The following is a 25812-nucleotide window of genomic DNA, read 5'->3' on the forward strand; positions in this document are numbered from 1 at the left end:
GACTGCGCCACCCAGGCGCCCCAAGGTTTCACACTTTTTAAGGAAAAGTCATCCTTAAACCCAGAGGAGATGGTCCCTTAGGAATGAATCTCACGCCCAGCCACCTAGCTTTTATACCAGGAAGTCAGGTCCCAGACACTGATGGACCCCAAAATCGCTTCTGTCTATGCAACAGAGAAGTGGTAATAAAGATCCTCTTACATGACATTTTCAAAATCAGAGATTTGGGTGACACGTTTGTTATAAGGATCAAAAGAAGATCAATCCAACGAAAATACTTTACAAACCACACAGAGTGCTATAAATGTCAGGCTTGTCCAGCACCTCCACACCACATGTGGGGGCTCACAGGGACCATGGGAGGTAGTGACCTTTTTGAGACTATTCAGATTTGCAGAACAGTGATGGTGATTTTTACTTCCCGAACTGGGTGCACCAGGAAGATCCAACCAAATAATGTCAACTTAGAAAACAAACTTTTAAGTATCAATATACAAACATGTGGTATTGCATATAAACATGATATTACTTCTATGCTCTTCTTCAATTTGGTTGAGGAAATCAGAAAAGATGTGCTCATCATTGGTTGGGATGGATGGACGGAGATACAGACACAGTGAACAAACCTTGTAAGAACAGAGTCTTAAATAATTTCAACCACATTAAAAAAGCCATACACTCGAGGGCATCGGTTTAAAAAAAAGTAACGAGAAGTACAGTCTAGGTCACACCTGTGCTGTCACTGAGCAATTACCTACACTGGCTTAACACTGGATGTAAAGAAACAGCCCTCTTCTCCTTCGCACGGGGAAAATCAACTCATTCATTGGGTCTTATTTTCAGTTTTATCCTAAGTGCATTCACTCACAATGGTTTACTGGGCAGCAGGTGCCAAAAATTTATGTATTTATTTATTTTTGCCTCTGGCTTCCAGACATTAATTCAATTTCTTAACGGGTTTGTGAAACCCAGCCACGAATCCCTCGACAGATGGCGGCTGGTTAGCCCCTTGCCTCTTCTGGTTCATCCGGGTTACTCTCCAGGCCGGGACTGGCCGGCCCTCATTACCCTCAAGCAGAAGACAGCACACAGAGGGAAATGAGGCCTGAGCCATACCAGGGAAGCCCTCTGTGCCCACCGTGCTTGTTTTCACGCTCAGATGACTTGGACAAAGCATCCGGGGCCACGTCCACTCAACACGCAAAACGACCCAGCAGAACAACGTGATCCGCTCCGCCCTTTCTTCCCCCAAATTACTCAATAAATGCTTGGTGTAAAATGACCTGTGTGAACCCTGGCATCCCTTCCAGGAATTCCTCCAAAGCCTCTGCCAGGCAGTCCTAGAGAGTAGCTGAGGGACAACAGTAAACTGTCCCTGGGGGGACCGGCAGGGGGCAGGACTACAAACAAAATGGGGATGGTTTGGAACACCACTGAGAGAATCTCAAAATTCCATTGCAAACAGAATTCAGTATCACAGGTCACTTTTTCAAGTTACATCTTCTCTTTTTAAAAATTGTTCCATTTCTACGACATCGTCAAATGTCAAGGCGACCTACAGTGATTCTCAGCTGTGCTCCTGAGTCGGGACGACGATACAGTCTCGCCTGTGCAAGGAAATATCCGTGACCATCTGTCACCTGCTTAGAAGAGGCTGGAGGAAACGATCCCTGGAAATCCTCGGTTCTAAGATCCCTAGCATTATTCCTTTTCCAGACAGATGAGAGGCCAACTATCTATTCTCAAAGGCGAAGGAAGCCAGCCATCCCTTCTGCTGTCCTTCCGTGCTGTCCTTGACATCCTCCGGGTCAGGATGTCCCTCCCCACCAGCTTTCCTAGCTGGGCTGACATCCATTTTTCCCAGTGGGAGAGCGGAGCTGGTCTGTACTATCAATGTAAGTATCCCATCCACTTACACTAACCTACTGGCCTCCTTCATGCTGTATATAACCCACGTCCTGGGCTGCTTCTGTAGAACCCATTTCTCTAAACCTTAATGATCTTGCGATCTTCCCAGAACTTTGAAAAAAAAGTGCCCACTTTCAGATGTGAGAGCATAATTAGAAACAGTATCTAAGAAGGACACCTGGGCGACTCTTAAGCATCAGCTCTTGGTTTCAGCTCAGGTCATGACCGCACGGTTTGTGCGATGGGGCCCACATTGGGCTCTGTGCTGACAGCATGGGGGGTGGGATTCTCTCTCTCCCCGCCTGTCTCTCTGCCCCGCCCACACACGTTCTCACACTTCCTCTCTCTCTCAAAAAGAAATAAAAATTGTATCTAAGAGAAAATCTAAAGTGTTTTTTACAGTAAAATATCATCCTTACTTTGGGAAATATTACCTGTGTGACCCATTATAAACCATATAAAAAGTGGGCTTATACAGCTGGCCATTCATTTTCTTTTATACTTTTCTGTTCTACCAAGTTTAAAATTTTTTTAACGTTTATTTATTTTTGAAGAAGAGAGAGTGTGTGAGCAGGGGAGGGGCAGAGAGAAAGGGAGACACAGAATCTGAAGCAGGCTCCAGGCTCTGAGCTATCAGCACAGAACCCAATGCAGGGCTCGAACTCACAAGCCACGAGATCACGACCTGAGCCGAAGTCCGACGCTCAACCAACTGAGCCACCCAGGTGCCCCTGTTCTACCAAGCCTTAGAAGACTATTCCTTTTAAATCAAATGTGGCATAACCATACGATGGAAAATTACCCAGCAATAAAAAGGAATCAAGTGCACACGTCGCAACACGGATGAACCTTGAAAACATCACGCTACGTGGAAGAAGTCAGTCACGGAAGATTATTTGCAGGATTTCACTTACATCCAGAACAGGCAGATCCATCGGAACAGAAAATCACTGCCTGGGGTTGGGGGTTGGGATGGGAGTGTTTAGGGGTGACAGCTAAGGGGTACAAGGTTTCTTTTTGGGGTAACCAAGTTTCCCAAACAGACTCTGGTGGTGGCAGTTACACAAATCTGTGAATATATTAAAAGCCACTCAAATGTACACTCTTAACGGGTGAACTGTTGGGGATGCGAATCACACCGCAGTACAGCTGTTAAAAGAAAAACCATTCCTTTTCATTTCAGACCACGGCTCAAACTTGCGAGTTATTAACTAATCATATCATATCCTAGGTGCTCAAATGTGACTACAGTCTCTTTTCCTCTTTTAGCTAAAAGTAACATCTGCAAACTATTTTAAAGTCTCCATCAAAGATAGCAACGAGCCAATAATGGATACTTCTGAGTCTGACTTTCCTCAAAAGGCGAGAATTATTTTCTCTATGGTATTTACATCATCCTACCATCGCGGAGAACGACCCAAACGGAAACATCCAAAATAAGTATGCGGATCTGGATGCTGACGTCTCTGCTCACTAGTGCTAACCTCCAGTGAATGTTTACGAGGCCCATGTACTGTTTGCTGAGGCAAGTCCTCTTCGATGTAAGGAGGAAAAACAAAGAATATATTTTTTTAAGTGAATGATCTTCAAACTTTAATTACGAACGTTGTTTAAGTCAGAAAAAAAAAATGCTAACATGGAAAAATCTGCTATTTTAATGTCCCTGGTTGATCACTGCTCGGGGAAGGAAATTAGGTTAATCGGACAGGATTTGCCCTTCACAAAGGCATGCTTGCTGGCAATATGCCCCAGTGGCCTGATCTCTTTTGAGTCCTTCGTTACAAAAGCTTCCTGAAACTGAGGACAGCATATGTTCCAGGCCACGGTCACGGGAGCGAATGTTTCTCAGAATCACCCCGTAAACATCTGTCATTAGCTCCCTCTGCAAGAATAAAAGCAGATGCTTGGAGCAAGCCACTGTGAACTCCGACACGGCAGGAAGGTGGATCCTTTTCAGAACAGAAGATCATTCCAGAAGACAAAAATACTTGAATTCTCAAGGGCTGGCTACTCAGTTACCCTTAGTGGAAGACTTAAAAATACCATTACGTTATTTAAAAATTATTACAAAAATGATTTGGAACGCCCCCACCGCAGCTAGATCAAAGACCAACTTGAACCTCTGAAACGAAGGCACTTGGAACTTCTAATACGGTCCACGTGCTGAATTTGTAAATGCAATGTTGCAGTTTTATAAGGGATTGCACAAGCCTGCTCTAAAGTCTTCATCTAGGAAACCCTTGGGGGATATCTGTCCCCTCAAAACTTCCTATGAATATTCCAAACCATCATGACACCCTGCAGTGCGCACTGCAGTCATTTAATCCTAAACAAGTTCCCTAAAATGTACTGACACAGATATTTGAAAACTATCAAAGGACCGTTGGAAATGAGGCATGTCAATGAATCACTGCAGCAAAGCAAAGGGAAGGGGGAGGTTCAAGTCTACAGCTGGCCTCTTGTCCTAAAGAGCCTTGCTTAAGCTCCCAGATTCTTTTTATTTTTTTTAATTTTTTTTAACGTTTATTTATTTTTGAGACAGAGAGAGACAGAGCATGAATGGGGGAGGGTCAGAGAGAGGGAGACACAGAATCTGAAACAGGCTCCAGGCTCTGAGCTGTCAGCACAGAGCCCGACGCGGGGCTCGAACTCACGGACCGCGAGATCGTGACCTGAGCCGAAGTTGGCCGCCTAACCGACTGAGCCACCCAGGTGCCCCATGCTCCCAGATTCTGATCAGGGCCAGGACTAGGGGGAGGCAGGTGGCCAGGGTGTACAATTTAAGGAGCAATCAACTGGGGGGGGGGAGGGGGGAAGGGAGGAGCATGCAAATTCGTCCTGACCCTGACTGAGTGCTTCTTTATACTTTGCACTGAGCACCAGGCTTACCTTACCTTAGTCCCGGTCCCCTTCCTGGTCACCAGCCCAATGTTCTCTGTACCCGGGTGGCACGGATAATGGCAAAAGGTAGTATATCAAACCAAAACGAACCGTCAAAAGCTTGGGGGGTCCTACCCACAGCTTCTAAATACAGAATCGCTCTCCTTCCTCTCTGCTTCTGGCATTTCCCTTACAAAATGAGGGCTATGTATCTGCCCGGAATGACAACTGGTTAACCATTTAATTGCTCTTCAATATTAGAAAAGGCATCGGGGAGGCACCCGGACGGCTCAGTCAGTTTAAGTCTCCGACTCTCGTTATCGGCTCAGGTCATGATCTCACAGTCGTGGGACTGAGACCCACGCTGGGTTTGCACTGAGCATGGAGCCTACTTGGGATTCCCTCCCTCCCTCCCCCTCCCCCTCCCCCTCCCCCACTAGCTCTCGTTCCCTCTCAAAAATAAACTTATATATAAAAAAAAAATAGGCATTAGGTGTCCAAATCTGCACAGTAACTTCTGAAGGTTGTGTAAAGGCACCATCAAGTCATTTTTGCAAAACTTTTTGGAAATGTGCTGGGATGTAATTAACACACAGCACATTGGCTTTCTTATTTTTGCTCTGCCTGGGAGTGGCTCTCCATTGACCACCACCACCCCCCAAATAGCCGCTTACAGACTAAACCATTAACAGGTGTTAGTATTTAAAACTAAGATGGCCAGACGACGTGTCGTTTTTGACAAGACACCTTTCAAGAATGCTTCCTTTATGGCTATAGCAGTCAAGAACAGTACCTGGACTGTGTGAGTGACCATCCGTGTTTTTAAAGAACATGTTCTGGGGAGAAGACTGTGTATGAGGTGCATTTAGAACACGGATTAAAAAAACGCAGCAATCCATACATACAACCTAACAACCCCTACAAACCAGTTCTCAAAGTGTGGTTCCCAAACCAGCAGCATCAGCAGCATCCGGGAGCCTGTCAGAAATGCACATTTTCAGGCTCCACTCGAGACCTGCCAAATCAAACTGTGAGTGGAGACGCAGGATCCCGTGGTTTAATAAACCCTCCTTGGGGAGGGGTCAGGGGGAGTCTGATGTTCAGAGGCCTGTTCACTTCTGAGAGCCGCTGCCCTACAGGGTAGCAGGAAACCTGGGTTTTGTCACTGATGACCTTTATCCTCGTGGGCAAGACATTTCCACCTCACAAGGAAAACAAAATGATGGGGCTTAACCATGAATCGATCTGCTAGTCGGGGTTCACAGCACAGACTCCTGCCGGCTGGTTGCCAATCCGGATTCCTGGGCCCCCCCTCCAGAGAGGCTATACCACTGGGCCTCAGTAGGGGCCCAGGAATCTCCATGAGCAGCCCCTCAAGGGATTCCGATTTATAGCCAGGACTAGAAGCCACTAGAAGGCCCTGGCACCAAATATCACATCAGAAGTAATTGGGGAAAATGGTCCTTTAGATCAGGGTCAGCAAACTTCTTCCGCAAAGGACCAGAGGGCAAAAAAGCTTTTCCACCCCTCTAGGGTGCCGCTGGAGTCTGAAGGCAATCTCACACGACCAGTCAATGAATGGGGATGGCTGTGTTCCAACACCTCCTCATTAAATGTGAATTTCAGGTCACTTTCACGTGTCATGAAATACTATTCTTTTGATGTTTCCAAACAGTAAAAAATGTTAAAACCATTAACTTGTAGGCTTGTGGGCTATACAAAAACAGACAGCAGGCATCGGCCAGGGTTTGCTGCGGCCGCTTCACTGAACACTGGAGTAATTACACAAGCTTGGAGGTCAGCCGTGTGTTGGTGCACACACTTCAATGCAAACAGCTGCCTTCAGGAAAGCTAGATGGTGTTTTTAAAAACTGAAGTTTACTTTGCACACAGCAAAATACACAGCTTGAGGAACCACACAGAACACACTGAGCATTTCCATTACCTTAGAAAGTTCACGGTGTCCCTTCCCAGCCCAAATTCCTAACTAACCACTTAGTTCGATTCCCTACCTTTAACAGGGCAATGCAATTGGTTTGAAATAAAAACTGGAAGCTCGTGCTTTCACTGCTGCTTTTAGAAACCGACACTCCTTAGATGGAAGTTACTAGAATAGTTATCCGCCGGGCAGAAGCGCCCTTTCCTCCTGAATGTGGGGCAGCTGCTTGGGATTTACCCATCCCTTCTTTATGATGCCTCTCATCCAGCCCCGTGGGCTCTTTCCGGGCAGGATGGCAGGTGCACCGCTCGAGGAATGAGGAAACAAGCCCCCTCCAGGGGAGACCGCCTTCACCCACCCCCACCCAGGGCTGCTCTGAACGCCGGGGCCCTTGCCCTTCCTTCACACCCCAAGACCCTCCCTCTCTTGAAAGAGAAACAGGTCCAGTTTTCCTCAGAAACAAATGTAATTCAATTGAGTTGTTTAAACTCAAGCCCATCACTGATGGCCTCCGTGCTCAAACTTGAGGAAGGGATTTCAGGGGGCGCCTGGGCGGCTCAGTCGGTTAAGCGTCCGACTTCGGCTCAGGTCATGATCTCACGGTTCATGAGTTCAAGCCCCGTGTTGGGCTCAGAGCCTGGAGCCTGCTTCGGATTCTGTGTCTCCCCCTCTCTCTGTCCCTCCCCTTCTCACACACTCTCTCTCATAAATAAACCTTTAAAAAAAAAAAACAAAACAAAACAGGAGGGGGGATTTCAGGAAGCTGCTTTACCAGTGGAATGTCTCCACTGACAAATTAGAAAAACCTTCATTGCATCTTCAGCTGGAAGGAAAAGTCCCCAAACACTGGGTTCTGTTCCAGACACAGAAGGAAAAGGGGGTGGGACTGTGGGTGAGGGAGATGGGGAGAATGAGAGAACCCAACCTGAGGGTCACGCCATCAGGAGCACAGCTCCTCCCCCTAGTCCCCTACCCCACAGGGCAGGGATCAGCCCTCTTGGAAGCAAACAGCCAATCAGACAGGGAGAGAAAGGTAAGGAGAACGGCTCTCCAATTCATCTCGGATCAATACACCCACGGAGTCAGCGGTTCCCTAACTTCAGGGCCAACAGAAACAGGTGGGAACCTTGTTAAAACACAGATCCCAGGGCCATCTTGACAGAAGTGGATCCAGGGAGGGGCCAAGGAACCTGCATCGGCGACAAGGGCCAGTAAGTGATTAGGAAGCAGCTAGTCAGGGAGGCGCACGCGTGGAGAAACACTGCACTCGAGTTTGGGGCATTTAATTATTTTTTTGTTTGTTTTGAGACAGAGAGAGAGAGAGAGAGAAGGTGAGAGAGAGAATCCCAAGCAGGCTCCACACTCACCATGGAGCCTGACACAGGGCTCAATCCCACAACCTGGATCATGACCAGAGCCAAATTCAACGGACACTCAACCAACTGAGCCACCCCGATGCTCCCCGAGTTTGCGACACTTAAACCCCAAAGTCCCACTCAAAAGGAGTGTCCAATGCGAGACGGTGGGAGGAGAAAAGAGATGAAAAGCTCAAGAGCAGGTACTCCCTGAAGGGAGAGGAAGACGGACAGACGGACAGACAGAAGGGGCTGTAGTCAAAGGCTGTGGGCAGAAGAGACCTTTCGCAGAACCACCAACGATGTCCAGGAAGCAGCCGTGCAGGGGGGAAAAGCCAGGCCTAGCAATGACGGGTTACGAGAGCATTTTCTAAGCCCAGTTTGCAAAAGGCTTTTTCAACAACTTTTGCCATAATATTCTGAGACGATGCTCATTCAGTCTGTGAAATAGTTCTGCACCTGGCTGCATATTAAACGAGGCACCCAAGAAGCTTTTAAAAAGTGTACTACGGCCTGAGTCCCAGCTGAGAGGCTGAATTCATCGTCTGGGGCCAGGGCTGAGGACTCTTGTCAGAAGCAGCAGCACGGAAGCAAGATTGTGCACACAAGACGATGAAACATCAAAACAAAACGTGTGGGTTTTTTCCAGACCTTTCTATTTCCCTAGAGCAATAAAACAAAACAAAAGCCACCCCAAAGGAGGGGTGGGGGAGGGGGCGGGAGAACCCGCAAATCTTGAAGAGTGACTTTGGCAGAAAGCCTCAGAAGTCATGACAAGGAGGAAGACCGCGGGTGCACCCCATCCCTGGGGCCCACAGAGAGATGCTCCGCCAGCACAGCGGCCAGGACGGGAAGCGGCAGGTGGGAACACAGGCCCCTCACTTCAGTCTGCTCCTCAAGAAGTAACATACAGGGAAGATGGTCGACTCTGGACCCAAGCCCCAGCTGCACCCCTCGTCACCGGCCAAGTGTGGACGTCTGGACAGGTCACTCCACCTACGTTCAGCCTCCAAAGCACTACCACGCGGCTGAGGATGCCTTCCCCACAGGGGAGCTGGGAGGACCAAGAAGCACAAGTGGCTGGAATGCACCAGCGTGGTTCCTGGTAGGGAGAGGTCACCAGGCACCCCCCCTTACCTATCCTCCATGCCAACTCTGCTGCGGAGAAAGTGGCTTAGAAAGGAGGTACCTCCAGAGGCGCCTGGGTGGCTCAACCAGTTAAGCATCCGACTCGTGATTTCGGCTCAAGTCGTGATCTCGGATTTCATGAGATCGAGCCCCACGTCGGGCTCTGCAGAGTGCGGAGCCTGCTTCGGATTCTCTCTCTCTCCCTCTCTCTGCCCCTCCTTCACTTGCATACCCTCATGCGCTCTCTCAAAATAAACATTTAAAAAAAAAAAAGGAAAGAAAAGAAGCACCTGGGTGGCTCAGTCAGTTAAGCATCCACGTCGGCTCAGGTCATGATCTCCCAGTTCGTGGGTTTGAGCCCCGTGTCGGGCTCTGTGCTGACAGCTCAGGGCCTGGAGCCTGCTTCGGATTCTGCGTCTCCCTCTCTCTCTGCCCCCACCTGTGCTCTCTCTCTCTCTCTCTCTCTCTCTCTCAAAGATAAATAAAAACATTAAAAAAATTTTTTTTTAAAAAAGAAACGTGGTGCCTCCTTTTTCCCCACCACTTGCCAGGGAGGTGATCACGGGAAGAATGTGATCCCCTAATCCCACCACAACGGCATCCTGGGGTGGACCTCTGAGACCGCGTTTAAAATTGGAATCAGGCAACAGGGGGCTTCTGCACCGCCCCAGTGCACTGCGGGTAGCCGGGCTTTGTACACGGACTGGACAATCAACTCCCCATGTACAGCACAGAGTCTCTGGGAAAACTGGTTCCAAATTACAGGCCTATAAATGAATTTTTGGAATGGAATGCAACTTCGTCAGTCACACAGACAACCACCTGGATTTGTTTTAACAAACGGCCTCTGCTTTTTCTGCTGAAATTACAGCCAGTACTATCGGGTGCCATGTCTGATTCCTGCAGATAATCTGTAAACCGTCTTGTTTCCAAACAGGATCTTCACATGTATTTTTCACAAAATGATACTCATCGTAAGCAAATGGTATTTAAGTCTCCAAAATAAAAAAAAGTTAAAAAAAAAATTTTTTTTAACATTTATTCATTTTTTTTTTTTTTTTTTTGAGAGATGGAGAGAGAGCAAGCAGGGTAGGGGCAGAGAGGGAGAGACACACACACAGAATCCGAAGGAGGCTCCAGGCTCTGAGCTGTCAGCACAGAGCCCGACGCGGGGCTTGAACTCAGAGACCGCGAGACTGTGACCTGAGCCAAGGTTGGCCGCTTAACCGACGGAGCCACCCAGGCGCCACCCCCCACCCTTCCCCAACCAAAAATCAAGTTTTGATGTACTATTTTCTATTCACCTCTTCCAGTCATAAAATGCAACCTGGTCTGAGCTGAGCACATGGGATTAGTTAGTTATGTTCAGTTCATGGGTACCAGGAATGCAAGAGAGCATCCTGCTAACCTTTAAGTAGGAGCGACTTAATTTGCCAAGCTAACCACAAAATTGAAAGTAACAACGGGACTGATGGCACAAGATGTCAACCCTTCTCTGCGTGCCCGCACATTAGCGCTGCTGGAAAAGTCTGGACGTACCGCAGGCTCACAGAGGCACAAGGAGAGTGTGCCACCCAGAAGCAGAGCCTGGAATCCCAAAGTCAACTGAAGATGAGAGGCACAGGCAGGTCAGAGGCAGGTCGGCTACAAATAGACCAAGCCTAAAGGATGGGAAGAAGAGGCTCATTCCAGAGGAACAGAGCGGCCCAAGTCAAGAGAGATCCACAAAGGAGAAAAGGAAAAAGGCACCAATTTGACCCAGCGAAGGAGGACAGGAAGCCAACGAAGGCCACGACCCATGGCAAAGGCTATACACATTCTCTGGGACAGAGGGAGAGAGACAGAGAGGGAGGGAGGGAGGGAGGGAGGGAGGGAGAGAGAGAGAGAACGCATGCGCGCGCACGTATTCAGCAAGAACCTCACTGGGGCCAATAAATACTGCTAACAGCATCCAAGTCCCTAGCCACCTGTCTACCTAGCCAGTGGTGGGGCCATGCAGGGTGGGGCCCAGCTGTCCAGTCCAAAGGGGATAGGGAAAACACCACGGTCTCAAAGAGAAATACCCTGGATTCTAAATCCACTTAAGCTGGATTCACATCAAGGTGCAAGGAGGCAGGCCCCCGAGACTGGATTCTTCTTAGGTCTTACTAAGGCATTTTTCACTAGTACTGGGAATATGGCGGGTAACAACCCAGAGATGGTGTGCCCTCTTAGCAAGCTCAGGTTGGCAACGCTTGACACAGCCCTCGTGCCTCAGAATACCGGCACATCCTGTCGTGTTTATTACTGCACGTGGTTTCCCGTTCCAATGTAGATGTTGTTCAGGGCAGACGTGGATGTACATGGATAACAACCTCAGGTTTCAAAATGCTGAAATTTACAATAGTGAGTTCAATTTGCAACACACAGAGCCATGCAGATCAGCAAACATGCACATGTTTTCTTTCTGGAGCTAGGTTCCCTAGTAAACAAGCAGATCCTTTTTTTTTTTTTTTTTTTTTTGCTGTAGTCCCAGAGTGAAAATGAATGGAAACATTGGACTTTCCCTCTTTGAGCCACAAGATGCCAAACCAAATTCTTGGAAGAGTTCTAGAGAGGAAGACTCACGTGGCCTTCAGAGCGTAAAAACATTTTCTCACTGAAAATCAAGCACTTTGGACAAAGTGCATTTTGCTTGGGCCTCAAAGCAGGACTGAAAGTCCCAGCGGTGTTCAGTCTCTGGAGTGCAGATTTCTAAGAAACTCCCCAGACTGGCGTTTAATATCCAGCTCAGAGACGGGTATTTCCAGGACGAAGTAGCAAAATGTGGGAAACACACAGAGAATTTAAGAGTTTCCCAGCTCAATGCTGTATTTTTAATGCAGCTGCACTGTTTTGATTAAAATGACTTCCAAGAATAACAGATGGACCCATTCTAAAGTTTCAACAAAAGAAGCCAACACAGCTGATTTTTAAAAAATTATCTGTTACTTGTCACCAGTGTGCCCCTTTCTCCCCCTTTTTTAAAAAAATTTATTTATTTATTTTGAAAGAGGGAGTGAGAGAATCCCAAGCAGGCTCTACACTGTCAGCACAGAGCCGCAGGGCTGGAACTCACAAACTGTGAGATTACGACCTGAGTTGAAATCAAAAGTGGACGCTTGCTTAACCGACGGAGCCACCCAGGTGCCCCTCCCCTTACTTTTAGATGGCTATGCGGACACTTCCCTTTTGAGAAGGGAAGAGTTGGGGCAGCACCATCCATCTACACGGGCACATCGCGTGGCTAGTGCGGATATTCAGCAGTGGTCAGCATCTCCCCTAGGAACCTGGAGGCTACAGCAAGTTTTTCTTGACATGGTCTATTAAGAAAGATACAAACCAGAATTTCTAACGTGCTCTTGCTTTCTGAAAGCAGCACAAGCAAGGGCACCCGGACAGTAGTTTCAAAATAAATTACACAGGGAGTTGGTGCTTGATGGGTACAGACTTTCTATTTGGGGTGACAGAAAAGTCTTGGAAACAGTGGCGAGGCTTTCACATATAATGTAATTAATGCCACCAAATTCTACACTTAAATATAGTTACGATGGTCAATTTTATGTTATGTATATTTACCACGATAAACACACCCTCAACAGGAGAGGAAAACCCAAACTCCGTTTCCAAAAAAGCGTACCCACATTCATTTTTCTTTCCACTCAAATCTGGATGTTCACGGCAGATCGTAGCAAATCATTTACACACCTGGAGAAAATGGAAACCCCAAAAGGGAGTACAAATCTCGCAGCTCGTCACAGCTGTTAACAAACACACATACCCAAGAGCAACAGAATTTAAGAAGGCAGTCATACTCCAAAAGCCAGGGCTCTATACTGTGTTAGGGATACGCTGTGCCTCTTGACTGGACTGCAGAAACACCATCTTGTTCAACTTTGCTGGAAGCCACCAGGAAAACTCAATCTTTTATTCCACCTTCAAGTCATAAGCATCTCAATAAGCTACGGCACAAAACTGAAATAGCGGGTCACAAACACGTTCTTGGGCTGAACCACATGGAACCACCGACATTCAATCCTCTCGGCCAAGAGAAATGGCGATTTCACATGGTTCAACTGGACCCACAGGTTAATTCGGTTGGAAGCAGCCATTACGATACAAGGGACACTCGAGCCTTGAGAGGCCACAAGGGGCAAAAATGTAAGTAATCTAGGTTTTTTTCCTTTTGAAAACAAAAGAAGTGACTTTTCCCTCAAACTCTGTGCATTAATGCGAATCTTCCTCTCCACAAAAAAGGAAATAAGAAGGTTGAGAAGGTGATAGAATATACTTACACGACAATAACAACAACAATATGAAAGCAAGGGAATTTTGTCCAGTCGGCGGACTGGAAAACATCTGTACTGTCTGTCGTCTCAGAGCTTGGCCCTGAGACTCAAGGCGCCCTAGTGACACTGCTTGTGCGTCACGAATGCTGTCCCCAAATTCCTCTTCCTCCATCTCCCTGTCTCCCAGCTGGTCTCCCCCTTCCCCTACCACTCATCTGAGTGGTCCTGGGGCGGGGAAAGGGGTGGGGGTGCCGGGCCACCCCACCTGGGGGGCCGCACCAACTGCCATGCACACAAAAGGAGCTGGCAGGGAGGCCCCTTTCCGCAAGCAGCTGCCTCGACCCACAGCTGGCTTTGCACGTGAAGCCTTGTGGCATGCTGAAATCCAGGGCGTGCCCGAGCTCTTGGGGGCCAGCTGGGCCGCGGGCTTCCTTGCAGACACGATTTCTAACTCAGTTAAAATATCTAGAACCCACTACTTCCTGTTAGCAGTCAGATCCAACCTGCTGCCCCTGGAAATGAAATCACAGAGTTTTAGCCATCTACCTGACAGTGTGTGGGACCAGGGTCCTGTTTAGTGCTGTGCCCCAGGAGACGTGCTGGGTCGCCCCAACGTCCATTCTCCAGCACTCAGCAGGCTTGGGGGAGATCTCCCCAGGACTGCGGAGAGGACGCATGGAGTGCACGCAGGGAGAGGGTGTGCAGCACGTGACATTCGAGGAGCACACAAAGACACCCAGGGGGGCAAAGTGAAGGGAAACAGCAAAGAAAAGCAGCTGGACAGGGTAGAAAGTGTGTGAAAAGGACCAAAAATGTATCCAAAAAAAAAAAAAATCACTACACTAATCCATTAGCAAGTTTCACAAAACTGGGCCCAAAGTATTAATTCCAACCAGTCAAAACCAGAAGATCAAACCAAAAAGGTTAGAGACGGCTTTAAACGGGAGGTGTGATTATAAATATTTAGTAGCGTTGTCTCCTGCAGGGCCGGAGGAGGTCTGAATTGCCTGAGGGGCTGAGGACCGACTTGAGAGCACCAGGCAATCTAATGGCCTTTTTGTGAATTAATAAAATGAGAAGAATAACTTTTAGACCCAAATCTAATCATACTTACTGCAAGCAAATAAAAAGAGAAGGGCGAGGAGGAGGGCATTCATTTGTAGACTGGGGCCATTAAATCCCCAGCCAGGAAAATATTTCTGAAGACCCCATAGAGAGACAATACAAACAAAAAACCCAACAGAATCACTGCAAAGAGTAATCGTCTTGATTAAGTTTACTGGGGTAAGTTAAATAACTACCCCTTAAAACACAATTAGGTAAATTATATCACTGTAAGCTTTTTCCCGAGCAATCAAATTAGGTGCTTTTCAGAAAAGATAATAGAGCTTACTCTCAAAGTGAAAAATCTAATTTAGAACTTATCACTCAATTTACAACGCTCCTAGAGGGTGCTATACTGATTGCCTGTGCACCTCGTGGATGTTCCAGAAGCGTTCAAGGCTGTTCAAGGCTGTCTTCCATCCTATGCTTTCCTAAGAGTTGATCTTTTAGCCATACTTGTACCCTGCTAAGCCAGGGTGTTCTTCTGAGACTCTGTCCGCAGCTTAGCATCCAAGAGGTACAGGTGTACCTCGGAGAGATCGCAGGTTCGGTTCCAGACCACCACAGCACATCGAACATCGCAAAAAAAGTGACTCAAATGAATTTTTTGGTTTCCCGACGCACACAAAAGTTAAGTTTACACTACACTGTGGTAGCCACCAGGCCAAGAAGTGACTGCACTACCACAATCTATGAAGGCGACAGGCCTAAAAGATAACATACATACCTGAATGTACAAATACTTGCTAAAAGAATGCTAACCATCATCTGAGCTTTCAAGGAGTCAGAATCACGGACCACCATAACAAACAGGAAAATGAAGAAGTCTGAAAACTCGCAAGAATTACCAAAATGTGACAGAGACACAAAGCGAACAAATGCTGTTAGAAAAATGTCACCAACAGCCTTGCTGACGCTGGGTTGTCACAAACCTCCAATCTGAAAACAAACAACGAAAAACAAAAGAAGACACAAAAAAAGAAAAACAAACCCCAAAAAACAACCCACAGCACTGCAAAGCTCAGCAAAACAAAGTGCAATAAAAGAGCGTATGCTTGTAAGTAACTTTCAGGGCAAGTGCTAACCTGCCCATGCGCGCTGCGTCCTCCACAGACCACAACTATGCGTATGTTTCAACAAAGCCTGTTAGCATGTCTCTTGCACATTTCTTTTTCCATCTGCAAATACTTCCCGGCGAGGAGAGCAGAAGTTATAAATCAAATGGGAACATTCTGGTCCTCTCTATTCCCTGGACCAACCTACAGTAGTTTAAATTTTAGTGTGGAATGGAATTTTAAGTTAACAGTAAAACTATCTCCCTGGCAAAAAAAAAAAAAAAAAAAAAAAAAAGGCTGAGCACGCGCACACAATTCTCAGCGACTCAATGAAATCAGAGAACGTGCCCTTCGGTGCTCTCACCAAAAACGACACACTATTATCATCCCCTAGCCAGGGTCCCTGAGGTCCCACTTGAGGATTTAAGTCACACATGGCTCTGCTGGGCTTCCCACACCAAACAGGACTCAGAAACTGCTTTGCGGTCCACTCGAGCATCATTTTGTGGCAGTTGGCCCAACCCGGCCATGCTCGGGGTGAAAAGATCCTAGGAAGGGAGGGCACAGAGCAAAGGGAAGGGAAGAGCTTTGGAAGCCAAAGGAAAGTTCTCCAGCTTTTTGTTTTTTGGTTTTTTTTAACGTTCATTTATTTTTGAGAGAGACACAGAGTGTGAGCGGAGGAGGGGCAGAGAGAGGGAGACACAGAATCCGAAGCAGGCTCCAGGCTCTGAGCTGTCAGCACAGAGCCCGACACGGGGCTCGAACCGGGGAGATCATGACCCACGTCAGATGCTTAACTGACTGAGCCACACAGGCACCCCTCTCCACCTTTACCTAAAGCCCTCCGTCAGACCCCACCCCAGACCTGTCAATCCGAATGTGCATCTGAAGAAGACCGCCAAGGTGATTCCCGTGAAGTACGAGAGGGCGAACTAGTAGTTTCCTAGGCTGTTGGGAGAGTTCACGTTTTAGTAACAAAAATGTCACTAGAATTGTTTTTAAAAATGCAGAAAAAACTGGGGCACCTGGGCAGCTCAGTCGGTTAAGCCTCCGACTTCAGCTCAGGTCATGATCTCACCGTTCAGTTGGTGAGTCTGAGCCCCGCATTTGGCTCTCTGCTGTCCGTGTAGAGCCTGCTTTGGATCCTGTCTCTCTTCTCTCTCTCTTCTCTCTCTCTCTCTCTCTCTCTCTCTCTCTCTCAGCCAATACCTTCCAAAGTTACCATAGTCAGGCTTGACCAGGACAAGGCCACGCTCTGTGTCTTTGACCCTGATTCCTTCCAGAATCTGTCCCTGCCCAGTTAAGGAGTAGCTGTTCCTGTCCTGGGGACCAGAACCAGTTCATGAACTTGCCCTAATCCCTGGTGAACACACCCATATGTCCCACCGCAAACTTGGGATGTGGGGAGAGGAAGAAGTCGGTCAGGAAGGAAAGATACTACAGTCCTCCGCCACTCTCAATTCTTGATCCTGGTATGAACCCAGTTCTTTCCATCTCGTGTCACTCTTCTTGTATCTTAAACCCTGTAATTCCTACACAAATCTCCAAGCTAATTATACTTGGGAATGACAGAGTGGACAATCCAAGACCAAGTATTTGATGCCCGATGGAAGGAAGATTAGAAGTCAAAGTTGAGAGCTGCTTTCATGTTTAAGTGCATGTTATTCTGGTTTAGTTCTTTCTAAGCCCACAATCCCTAAATACTGTCAACAGTGACCAGAACTACTGGCCTGACCAGCCCATGCCACCTCTGCTCACGGAGTGCTATGCAACACTGCTGAAGTCTACGCTTAACGTGTTTTTGCTGCAATTTTGTTAAAAAGAGGTGGGGGAAGAGTTAAAAAGAAAACACGAATCGGGGCGCCTGGGTGGCTCAGTCGGTTGAGTGTCCACCTCTGGCGCAGGTCATGATCTCACAGTTCGAGAGCTGGAGCCCCACATCCGGCTCTGTGCCATCAGCCGGGAGCCTGGAGCCTGCTTTGGATTCTGTGCCTTCCCCTCCCCCCGCTCGCACTCTGTCGATCGGTCTCTCTCAAAAATAAAATAAACGTAAAAAAAAAACAATTCTCTTTGGGATCAAAAAATAAGTCCATAAAAAAAGAAAATTCTACTAAAAATCTATTTCACGACACCTTCACGAACCGAGTTACATCCAGTCAGGTGCACTGTTTCGACACTGTTCTCCTTTTCCACATCACCTTAAGAAGTAGGCACAGAAGCTACAAGGAAGGGAATTCTCATCTGGAGGAAGTAGGAAGGGAAGAGGGACAGAATAATGGCAAGACAGACAGAGGCAGACCAGCTCTGCGTGGCACTGGAAACACTGGAGCAGTGCGTGACCCGAAGCTGGGCAAAAGTCACTTAGCCTGTCCTTAGTTTACAGATCATACCGTACAACCCGAGAACGTGATGAGAAAGCAACCAGCCCGGGGAGCAGCACGGCATCCACGCCGGCCGTGACCGTCAGACACGGGATCCATGGGCCGTCTCTGTCCGTTCCCCGCAATCCACACCTGCGAAACACAGCTAGGTCTTTACCACCGAATGCTGAGCAACTATTCAAGAGGCTCAGATGAGAAAGAAACTGAGGAACCGCAAAACAGCCCAGGAACACCGCTGTTTATCAAGCCAAGAAATGAGAAACGTACCAAGTGGACGATCTCTGAGAAGTTTCAATACGCGAGCAGCCCCCTGGCCTTAATCAACTCAACACTGACACCGAAGCTTTTGTTCTCAACAACCTTGCAGACCAGATTCAGAACCTGTGAGCTTTAAATACTGGGCATTATGACCCCCTTCTCTCTTCAGGTCTTAAATCTTTTTTTTTTTTTTTTTTTGAGTCCTTTGGTCGTACTGATATACTTAGAATATAGTAGTAAAACAAGTAGGTTGTTTTTGGACAAAGACCGTATTCAAGACCTGACAGAGGCAGATAAAACAGGAGTGCATTTCCATTTTGATTTAAGTAACCATATGCTTTTCCAAGTTTTTCTTTTGAAGTTTACCACTGGGTAAAACCTAGTTTTATCCAAGTCATCGACTTGGGATACAAACACTATGACACCTCTCCTACTTTACAATTAAACTAACAGCGATTTTTACTGTCACTTACCAAATAACTGCTTGCTATTTTACAATCGTTTGCTGAATAGTTGCCCTCTGCCCTGATTTTCAGGATATTCAGTGTAGCCTTCTTAAGACTACATCAACCTCTATTCCTTTTTTTTTTTTTTTTAAAGTCCAAGGTAATGAATATATAGTGTAATAATGGTTTCAGGAGTAAAATTTAGTGATTTGTCGCTTACACATCACACCCAATGCTCATCCCAAACAAGTGCCCCCCCTGAATGACCATCACCCATCTAGCCCATCCCCCCAGCCAACACCCCTCCAGCAGGGGTCTTAAATTTTGATATGTGCCTCTGAAAAAGGGATCCCTCTGTAGCATTCAAATTCGTTTCCTTTATAAAATAGAGACACCAGCCTCCTTTCGCAACTGCCCAAATGTAATATTCGGTTTCTGAATTCACCTGTCTGTTTTCAGTGATACTACAGCCTTCATGTTACACTAAAGAACGGGGAACCAGAAGCAGCCCACATTCTCACTGGCAGACGGGTTATTTCCAACCCTCTCAGGAATCTCAGAATTTTAAGGGAAAGTGGAAATGAAACCAAGATGCACGTATCAATAATTGGGCAACTTTTCTCAAATGCTTGCACCCCTGTCCTTCTGGATCCTTTGGCGGGATTCCCGGGGGAGAGAATCAGCCAAGTCTAGCGCTTTTCTGCCCTGCACTGGCTAGAACACCGTGTGTGTTCCATTTGGAGAATTGGATTGCATCTCACACGCGACGGTGTATGTTACACATTCTTTCCGGGATTTGGTGTTCCCACTTAGAAACAACTCTTTAAGGTATGGAGGGTGGGGGCAGCGAACACGCATGCTCTAGTGGAAGACAACCCCGGGAGGCGGAGCACGGGCACCCTGAAGGCTGCAGGTCAAGCTCACCTGACCATAGTCTGTCCGGAAGACGACGATGCCCTCTGCGCAGGAATTGACAGTACTCGGAAAATGCTGGCCATTTTCTCTCAGCCAGACCCGTGTCCCCTGTAAACAAAACACACAGGATTGAACTAGGAGTTTGGACTGTGTTTCGTGGCAAATCACCACTCTCGAAATTACTGACTACGACATTCCTTTGCGGGGGGGGAAAAAAAAGGTTTTAAGAAGGAAATGTTTTTCTCAGACAAGAATGGCTCCCCGGGAAGCATCGTCCCCAGCCTTCACTAGACCCCAAGCGTGACCCGGTGTCCCACCAGAGAATGCGGAGGAGGGAAGGAGAAAACGGTCCGCCCCGTGCTGCCGAGACACAAGCGCTTTACGTGGACGATCTCGGTTTCCCTCACGAACGCCCCCAGAGGCAGCCACTGTTGGCAAAGTCAAGTCGGAGAAGTGAAGGCCTGAAGGCATAGTAGCAACTAGCCCAGCATCACAAGATAGAGAGTACTTGACCCGGGCAGTCGGGTTCCAGAAACAAGTTTAACCAGGTCGTGACAATGCTGCACCTCGTGATGAAGACTCTTTGGGACCTGCTGGCTCCCATCTTCCCAGGGCCACGCCCCACACACGTGCCCACATGGAGGACATCAGAACACCCACGGACTTCCGGCTGCTGCCAGATCTAAGTGTCAGATGAAGTCTCCAAGGGAGGGACTAAAGTTTTAGTAAAGATCAGAACCCAACCCACAGGTGACAAGTTTGCTAGGAACTCCAGCGTTCAAGACGGCAACTTCCAGATCCCAGTGTTAACCCCGGGGTGCTTTTTTTTTTGGTGTTGATTTTATTTCCATCTTTTGTTTCCCCACTGGACAAATGAAACAAGCATAGTATTTCCCTTTCCAATGATGAATTTCCTCTTCCTTTGATTTCACAACATGAGAACCACTTGTTTCTAAGAACCAGTGATAAAAGTCGGAAGGAATCACTGGGGGGGGGGTTACCGGTCAATTTGTAAAGAATTATCGCTATGCTGTACGCCCACGTGATGGAATGAAACACTGACCTTTAATACCGCATGAAGTTATTTCAACTGAGTTCAGTGTCCTCAATCCCAACAAAATTGACAGTAAACGAGCACACCCTTAGGACACAATGTGTTAACGTGGAAATGCTATACCTAAGTTATCACTCGAAACGGCACATACAAGGGCACCCGGGTGGCTCAGTCGATTAAGCATCTGACTTTGGTTCAGGTCATGATCTCACACTTCAGGAGTCGGAGCCCCACCTCGGGCTCTTTCCTGTCAGCTTGGAGCCCACTTCAGATCCTTTGCCCCTGCCCCCCTTCGGCCCCTACCCAACTGGTACACACAAGCTCATGCTCCCTCACTCTCTCTCTCTCTCAAAAATGCATAAACGTTAAAAAAAACTTGTGTAATAAAAAAAATGGTACTTACATCGAACAGCTTTTTCTAGAACTTTTAACCTCATTTTATTGGTCTACTTAATTTGTTTTGATTTCAAATGTTAAGTGAAATATTTAAAATATGTTACTTATAATTTATTCAGCTTGCAGTTTAAGGGACTACAACTGGCTTCTTGATAGAGCTGGTAGGGGATAAATAATATAGAATTAAATTCATCATGGGGCGCCTGGGTGGCTCAGTCGGTTAAGCGGCCACCTCTGGCTTAGGTTACGATCTCGCGGTTTGTGAGTTCAAGCCCCACGTCGGGCTCTGTGCTGACCGCTCAGGGCCTGGAGCCCGCTTCGGATTCTGTGTCTCCCTCTTTCTCTGCCCCTCCCCCGCTCATGCTCTGTCTCACTCTCTCAAAAGTGAATAAATGTTAAAATAAATAAATAAACTTAAAAAAAAAATAACACACACAACATCAAGTGGGAGAAGTTCCCATCTCTGCATGCGTCAGTCACATACCTCTGATTGGCGGTTTGGGCTGAGACACAGGGAACACCAAGAATGACACTTACAACTGCCTGTCCCTCCTGATTTATTAGCAGGCAGCTGCTTCGAAAAGGAATATTTACTCCCGGCATCCTCTAAGACTGTCCTGTCAAATATCACTCCATACCGAAAACACACCATCTGTAATGACCTAAAAAAAGACTCCCAAGTGCCTGAACTATTGTTTTCATCTTTTTTTGTTGTTAAGATTTATTTACCTAAGTAATCGCTACACCTAACATGGGGCTTGAACTGACGACCCTGAGATCAAGAGTTGCACTCTCTACTGACTGAACCGACCAGATGCCCCATTCTTTATATGTGTGTGTGTGTGTGTGTGTGTGTGTAGAGAGAGAAAGAGCATGCGTGGGGAGAGGAGCAGAGAGAGAATCAAGTAAGTGTCACACCGCCAAAGGGCCTGATCCCAGGACCCTGAGATCACTACCTGAGCCAAAACCGAGAGCCAGACATGCAACCAACTGGGCCACCCAAGTCCCCTCCCACCCCCGCCTTTTTTTTAAAGTAGGCTTCATGCTCAGCATGGGGCTTGAACTCACAACCCTGAGATGAAGACCTGAGCTGAGATCATGAGTCAGACGGTTAACTGACTGAGCACCCAGGCGCCCCCCCATCTTTATCCCATTGAATTTACACATCAGAGACCGCAACATTTTAAAGCTCTGAGATACCTACACACACACACACACACACACACACACACACACACACACGCATTCAAATGGAAACTTTCAAAGTTCTATAAATAAAGTGAGAACTTTTACTCATTAGGTACAATCATGAAATCATAAACCACAGTCGTTCCTCCACCCTCCAAGTCCTAAGTCCAAAAGCATTGCTTGCTAGAACCGTCACCTGCACTATTTTTTTTTTTCTTCTTACATCAAAATGGATTTCATGTGCTGCCCGATTATTAAAATTGTCTGTCAGGGGCGGCTGGCTCAGTTGTTTAAGCATCCGACTTCGGCTCAGGTCATGATCTCACAGTTAGTGAGTTCGAGCCCCGTGTCAGGCTCTGTGCTGACAGCTCAGAGCCTGGAGCCTGCTTCTGATTTTGTGTGTGTGTGTGTGTGTGTGTGTGTGTGTGTGTGTGTCTCTCTCTCTCTGTTCCTCCCCATCTCACCCTCTGTCCCTCTCAAAAATAAAGATTAAAAACAATTATTTTTAAAAATTATCTGTCTGGTACAAATCCGATATTTCGTCACGAGACATTGCCGAACTCATATAAATTGTCACAAGGATGAACACAAACCTCCTGACTTCCAGAAGCTATATGGCACGCAGACTCTTTCACTGGCTGCGGTGGTCCCTCCTACCTTCTCAGGTGAAGGTACCGTAAAGCCCTCTGTTGACACAGTCCTACATGATCAAACACACAGTTCACCTTCCTTAGTCCAAAGGTCTTTTTCAACAGGTGTGAAGAGCTGCTCGTAAGCAAGTTCTAGGAAATCCGCCCAGACTGCCAATCGGAAGCTCACGGCCAGTTCTACTAGACCTACAGACAGCAGCTGTCTGCCACAGGTAGGAAGGGAAATGCATGTAAAACGTTCCCTTTGTTCCTTGGAAAAGCTTAAACCGGCAATGTTCATGAAATCAGACCTGCAAAGTAAAACCAAAGTAGGTATTTTTCCATAGATTGTTCTTGGTGGTTTCTCTGAGCCCCCGAATGTTCTGCTTCCATTCTATTTGAATAGAACACATATGCCCAGGTCCAGTAAAGAGGCCACCCACAGGCATTTAAAAATGAAGTCACAAGCAGACATTTACCAGACCATCCAAGTTGGGAGTGGGGAAGAAAAGTTTGCCCACCATATGCAAGTCATTATATTCTGTCATTGTTAAATAAGGCTGATAATGTACAATATGGCAACCTAGCATATGGAGAAAGCTCACAATTGGAGTTTAAAACTGTCTTTAAAAGTTTGATCATAACATACACATTTTATTAAAACTTGGACAAGTTTCCATCCTGATCTCTGAGACGGATATGTGTCAAGTTTAATAGCTAAAAATTTTCCTGCGCATAATCAGTCACCGGTAACATTTTTTTACCATACAAGGCACTTGCTCAAAAGTTCCCATCTCCTTTGATCTAGAGCAATCCTGTAAGATAAGGAGGCAAGTAATACCATCCCTTCTTCAAAAGTGAGGTTCCTAGGGGTTCCATTTTCCATCACCAACAAACGATTTCCTGGATAGGATTAAAAAAAATACTATCGGTGTTAGTGAGGATGTGGAGAAACTAGGGAGGATGTAAAATGGTACCCCCATTTAGAAAACGGTTTGGAAGTTTCTTTTTTTTTTTTTCTTTTTTTTTTTTCAACGTTTATTTATTTTTGGGACAGAGAGAGACAGAGCATGAACGGGGGAGGGGCAGAGAGAGAGGGAGACACAGAATCGGAAACAGGCTCCAGGCTCTGAGCCATCAGCCCAGAGCCTGACGCGGGGCTCGAACTCACGGACCGCGAGATCGTGACCTGGCTGAAGTCGGACGCTTCACCGACTGCGCCACCCAGGCGCCCCGGTTTGGAAGTTTCTTAAAAAGCTAAACACGATCTTGGGGCACACCTGGGTGGCTCAGTCAGTTAAGCGTCTGACATTGGGTCAGGTCACGATCTCGCAGTTTCTGAGCGTGAGACCCGCGTTAGGCTCTGTGCTGACGGTGTGGAGCCTGCTTCAGATTCTCATCTGCCTCTCTCTCTCTCTCTCTCTCTCTCTCTCTCTCTCTCTCGTCTCAAAAATAAATAAAACTTAAAAAAGAAAAACTAACCACAATCTTACCCCAGGTTTCAACAATTCACCCTGGAGATCTACCTCCTTGAAAGAAAGGTTTCAAAAGTCGTGCGTGCAAATATTTGTAGCAGCATTTTTAATGGCCAAATACTAGAAATCATTCAAATGACTATCAACTGGTATAGAGACAAATAAAATGTAATAAATCCATGCAATGGAACTCTTCAGTAATAAAAAAAACAAAACAGCAAGCCACTGACAGAATAATCAATAAGGACGGATCTCAGAAACATTATGCTAAGTGAAAAAAGCCACACACAAAACAGTTCATAGTGTAGGGTTTCATTTATATGGCATTTCTGGAAAAGGCAAATCCGTGGACACAGAAAGCAAAGGAAAAGCTGCCCGGAGCGAAGTGTGGGAGGGACACTGACCACGAATGTGGAAAAAGGGAGCCGGGGGGTCATGGAACAATTAGAAAGCTGGATCGTGTGGATAACCTTGCAGCTGTATAGATACACCACAGCTCCTTCAAATGTGGACATGTCCTTGGCGAATTTTATTGTCTGCAATTAAATCTTGGTGATTTCAAATCATTAGGAAAAGTTAATTTCCAAACCTATATACTTCCCAATTGTACACGCACATTCTTAAGCATTCAAAAATGGGAAAAACCCAATCGCGTCTCTATAATTGGGCCACAAGAGACCAAGAAACATACACACACATCACACACATGCACACACACACACACACACACACACACACACACACACCCATAAAGATTCAGGGTAAGGGCTGAGTAAAAACTCCGAAGATTTGTGTTGAATTCCAGCCCCTGCTCTCTACTAATGTCAACAAGGGGGCTAAGTGGCCACGCTGGAGACTTGCCCAAATCAAAGAGAAGACTGGGGTAGAGTGTATCGTTGTCTCATGGTGCTCAGGTATTAGCCCCTCACCCTGGAAGATAATTCTTAATCTCCCGCCTATTGCCGACCTGGAGTGCCTCCTCCCTGGGCAAGGAATTTTATCCAGCTTTTCCACCCTGACCATGGCCATGCGAAGTCACCTGAAATTGTTACCTCCTGGCCCTTGACGCACACACAGTTTGCTGATCCCTACTTTAAGCTAACGAAGATAAAATCGCCAGCACAGATTTCAACCTACTGTCACCCTTTTCAAAACTACCGCATTTCTCTTCTGGTTTTGAAAATGATTTTCTCTTCTGAACTCTGAAAACACTTAAGTTTAAAAATAAGGTAGGGAAACAACCCTAAAAAGAGATAATGATGATGGGCTTTAAATACCATGCTGTGTGGCATGTTCTAATTACAGATTCACAGAAAAGAGAACATTCTTTACCCAAACACACAACTGAGCCTTAGACCCAGAACACAGCACCACACCCACTTTTCTCTTGTAAG

At 46.8% G+C, this 25812-nt stretch overlaps 1 protein-coding gene across 5 annotated transcripts in view; it reads right to left on the bottom strand.

The window, feature by feature from the left end:
• The window catches only part of MYO10 (myosin X), a 232429-nt gene that overhangs the window by 163310 nt on the left and 43307 nt on the right, over positions 1–25812 (bottom strand). For 3 of the 5 annotated variants that reach the window (XM_040494321.1, XM_040494301.1, XM_040494298.1), the window contains exon 2: positions 19686–19784. The exons of 1 other annotated variant lie outside the window; for it this stretch is intronic. In XM_040494321.1, coding sequence (XP_040350255.1) covers positions 19686–19784 — 99 coding nt within the window. Of the gene's footprint in view, positions 1–19685; positions 19785–25812 lie in introns of those variants that run through there. One more of the 5 variants, XM_040494331.1, reaches the window with a different exon arrangement.

The sequence above is a fragment of the Herpailurus yagouaroundi genome, unplaced genomic scaffold (assembly GCF_014898765.1).
Source record: "Herpailurus yagouaroundi ecotype Mexico unplaced genomic scaffold, PumYag 29, whole genome shotgun sequence".
Taxonomy (NCBI): Eukaryota; Metazoa; Chordata; class Mammalia; order Carnivora; family Felidae; genus Herpailurus; species Herpailurus yagouaroundi.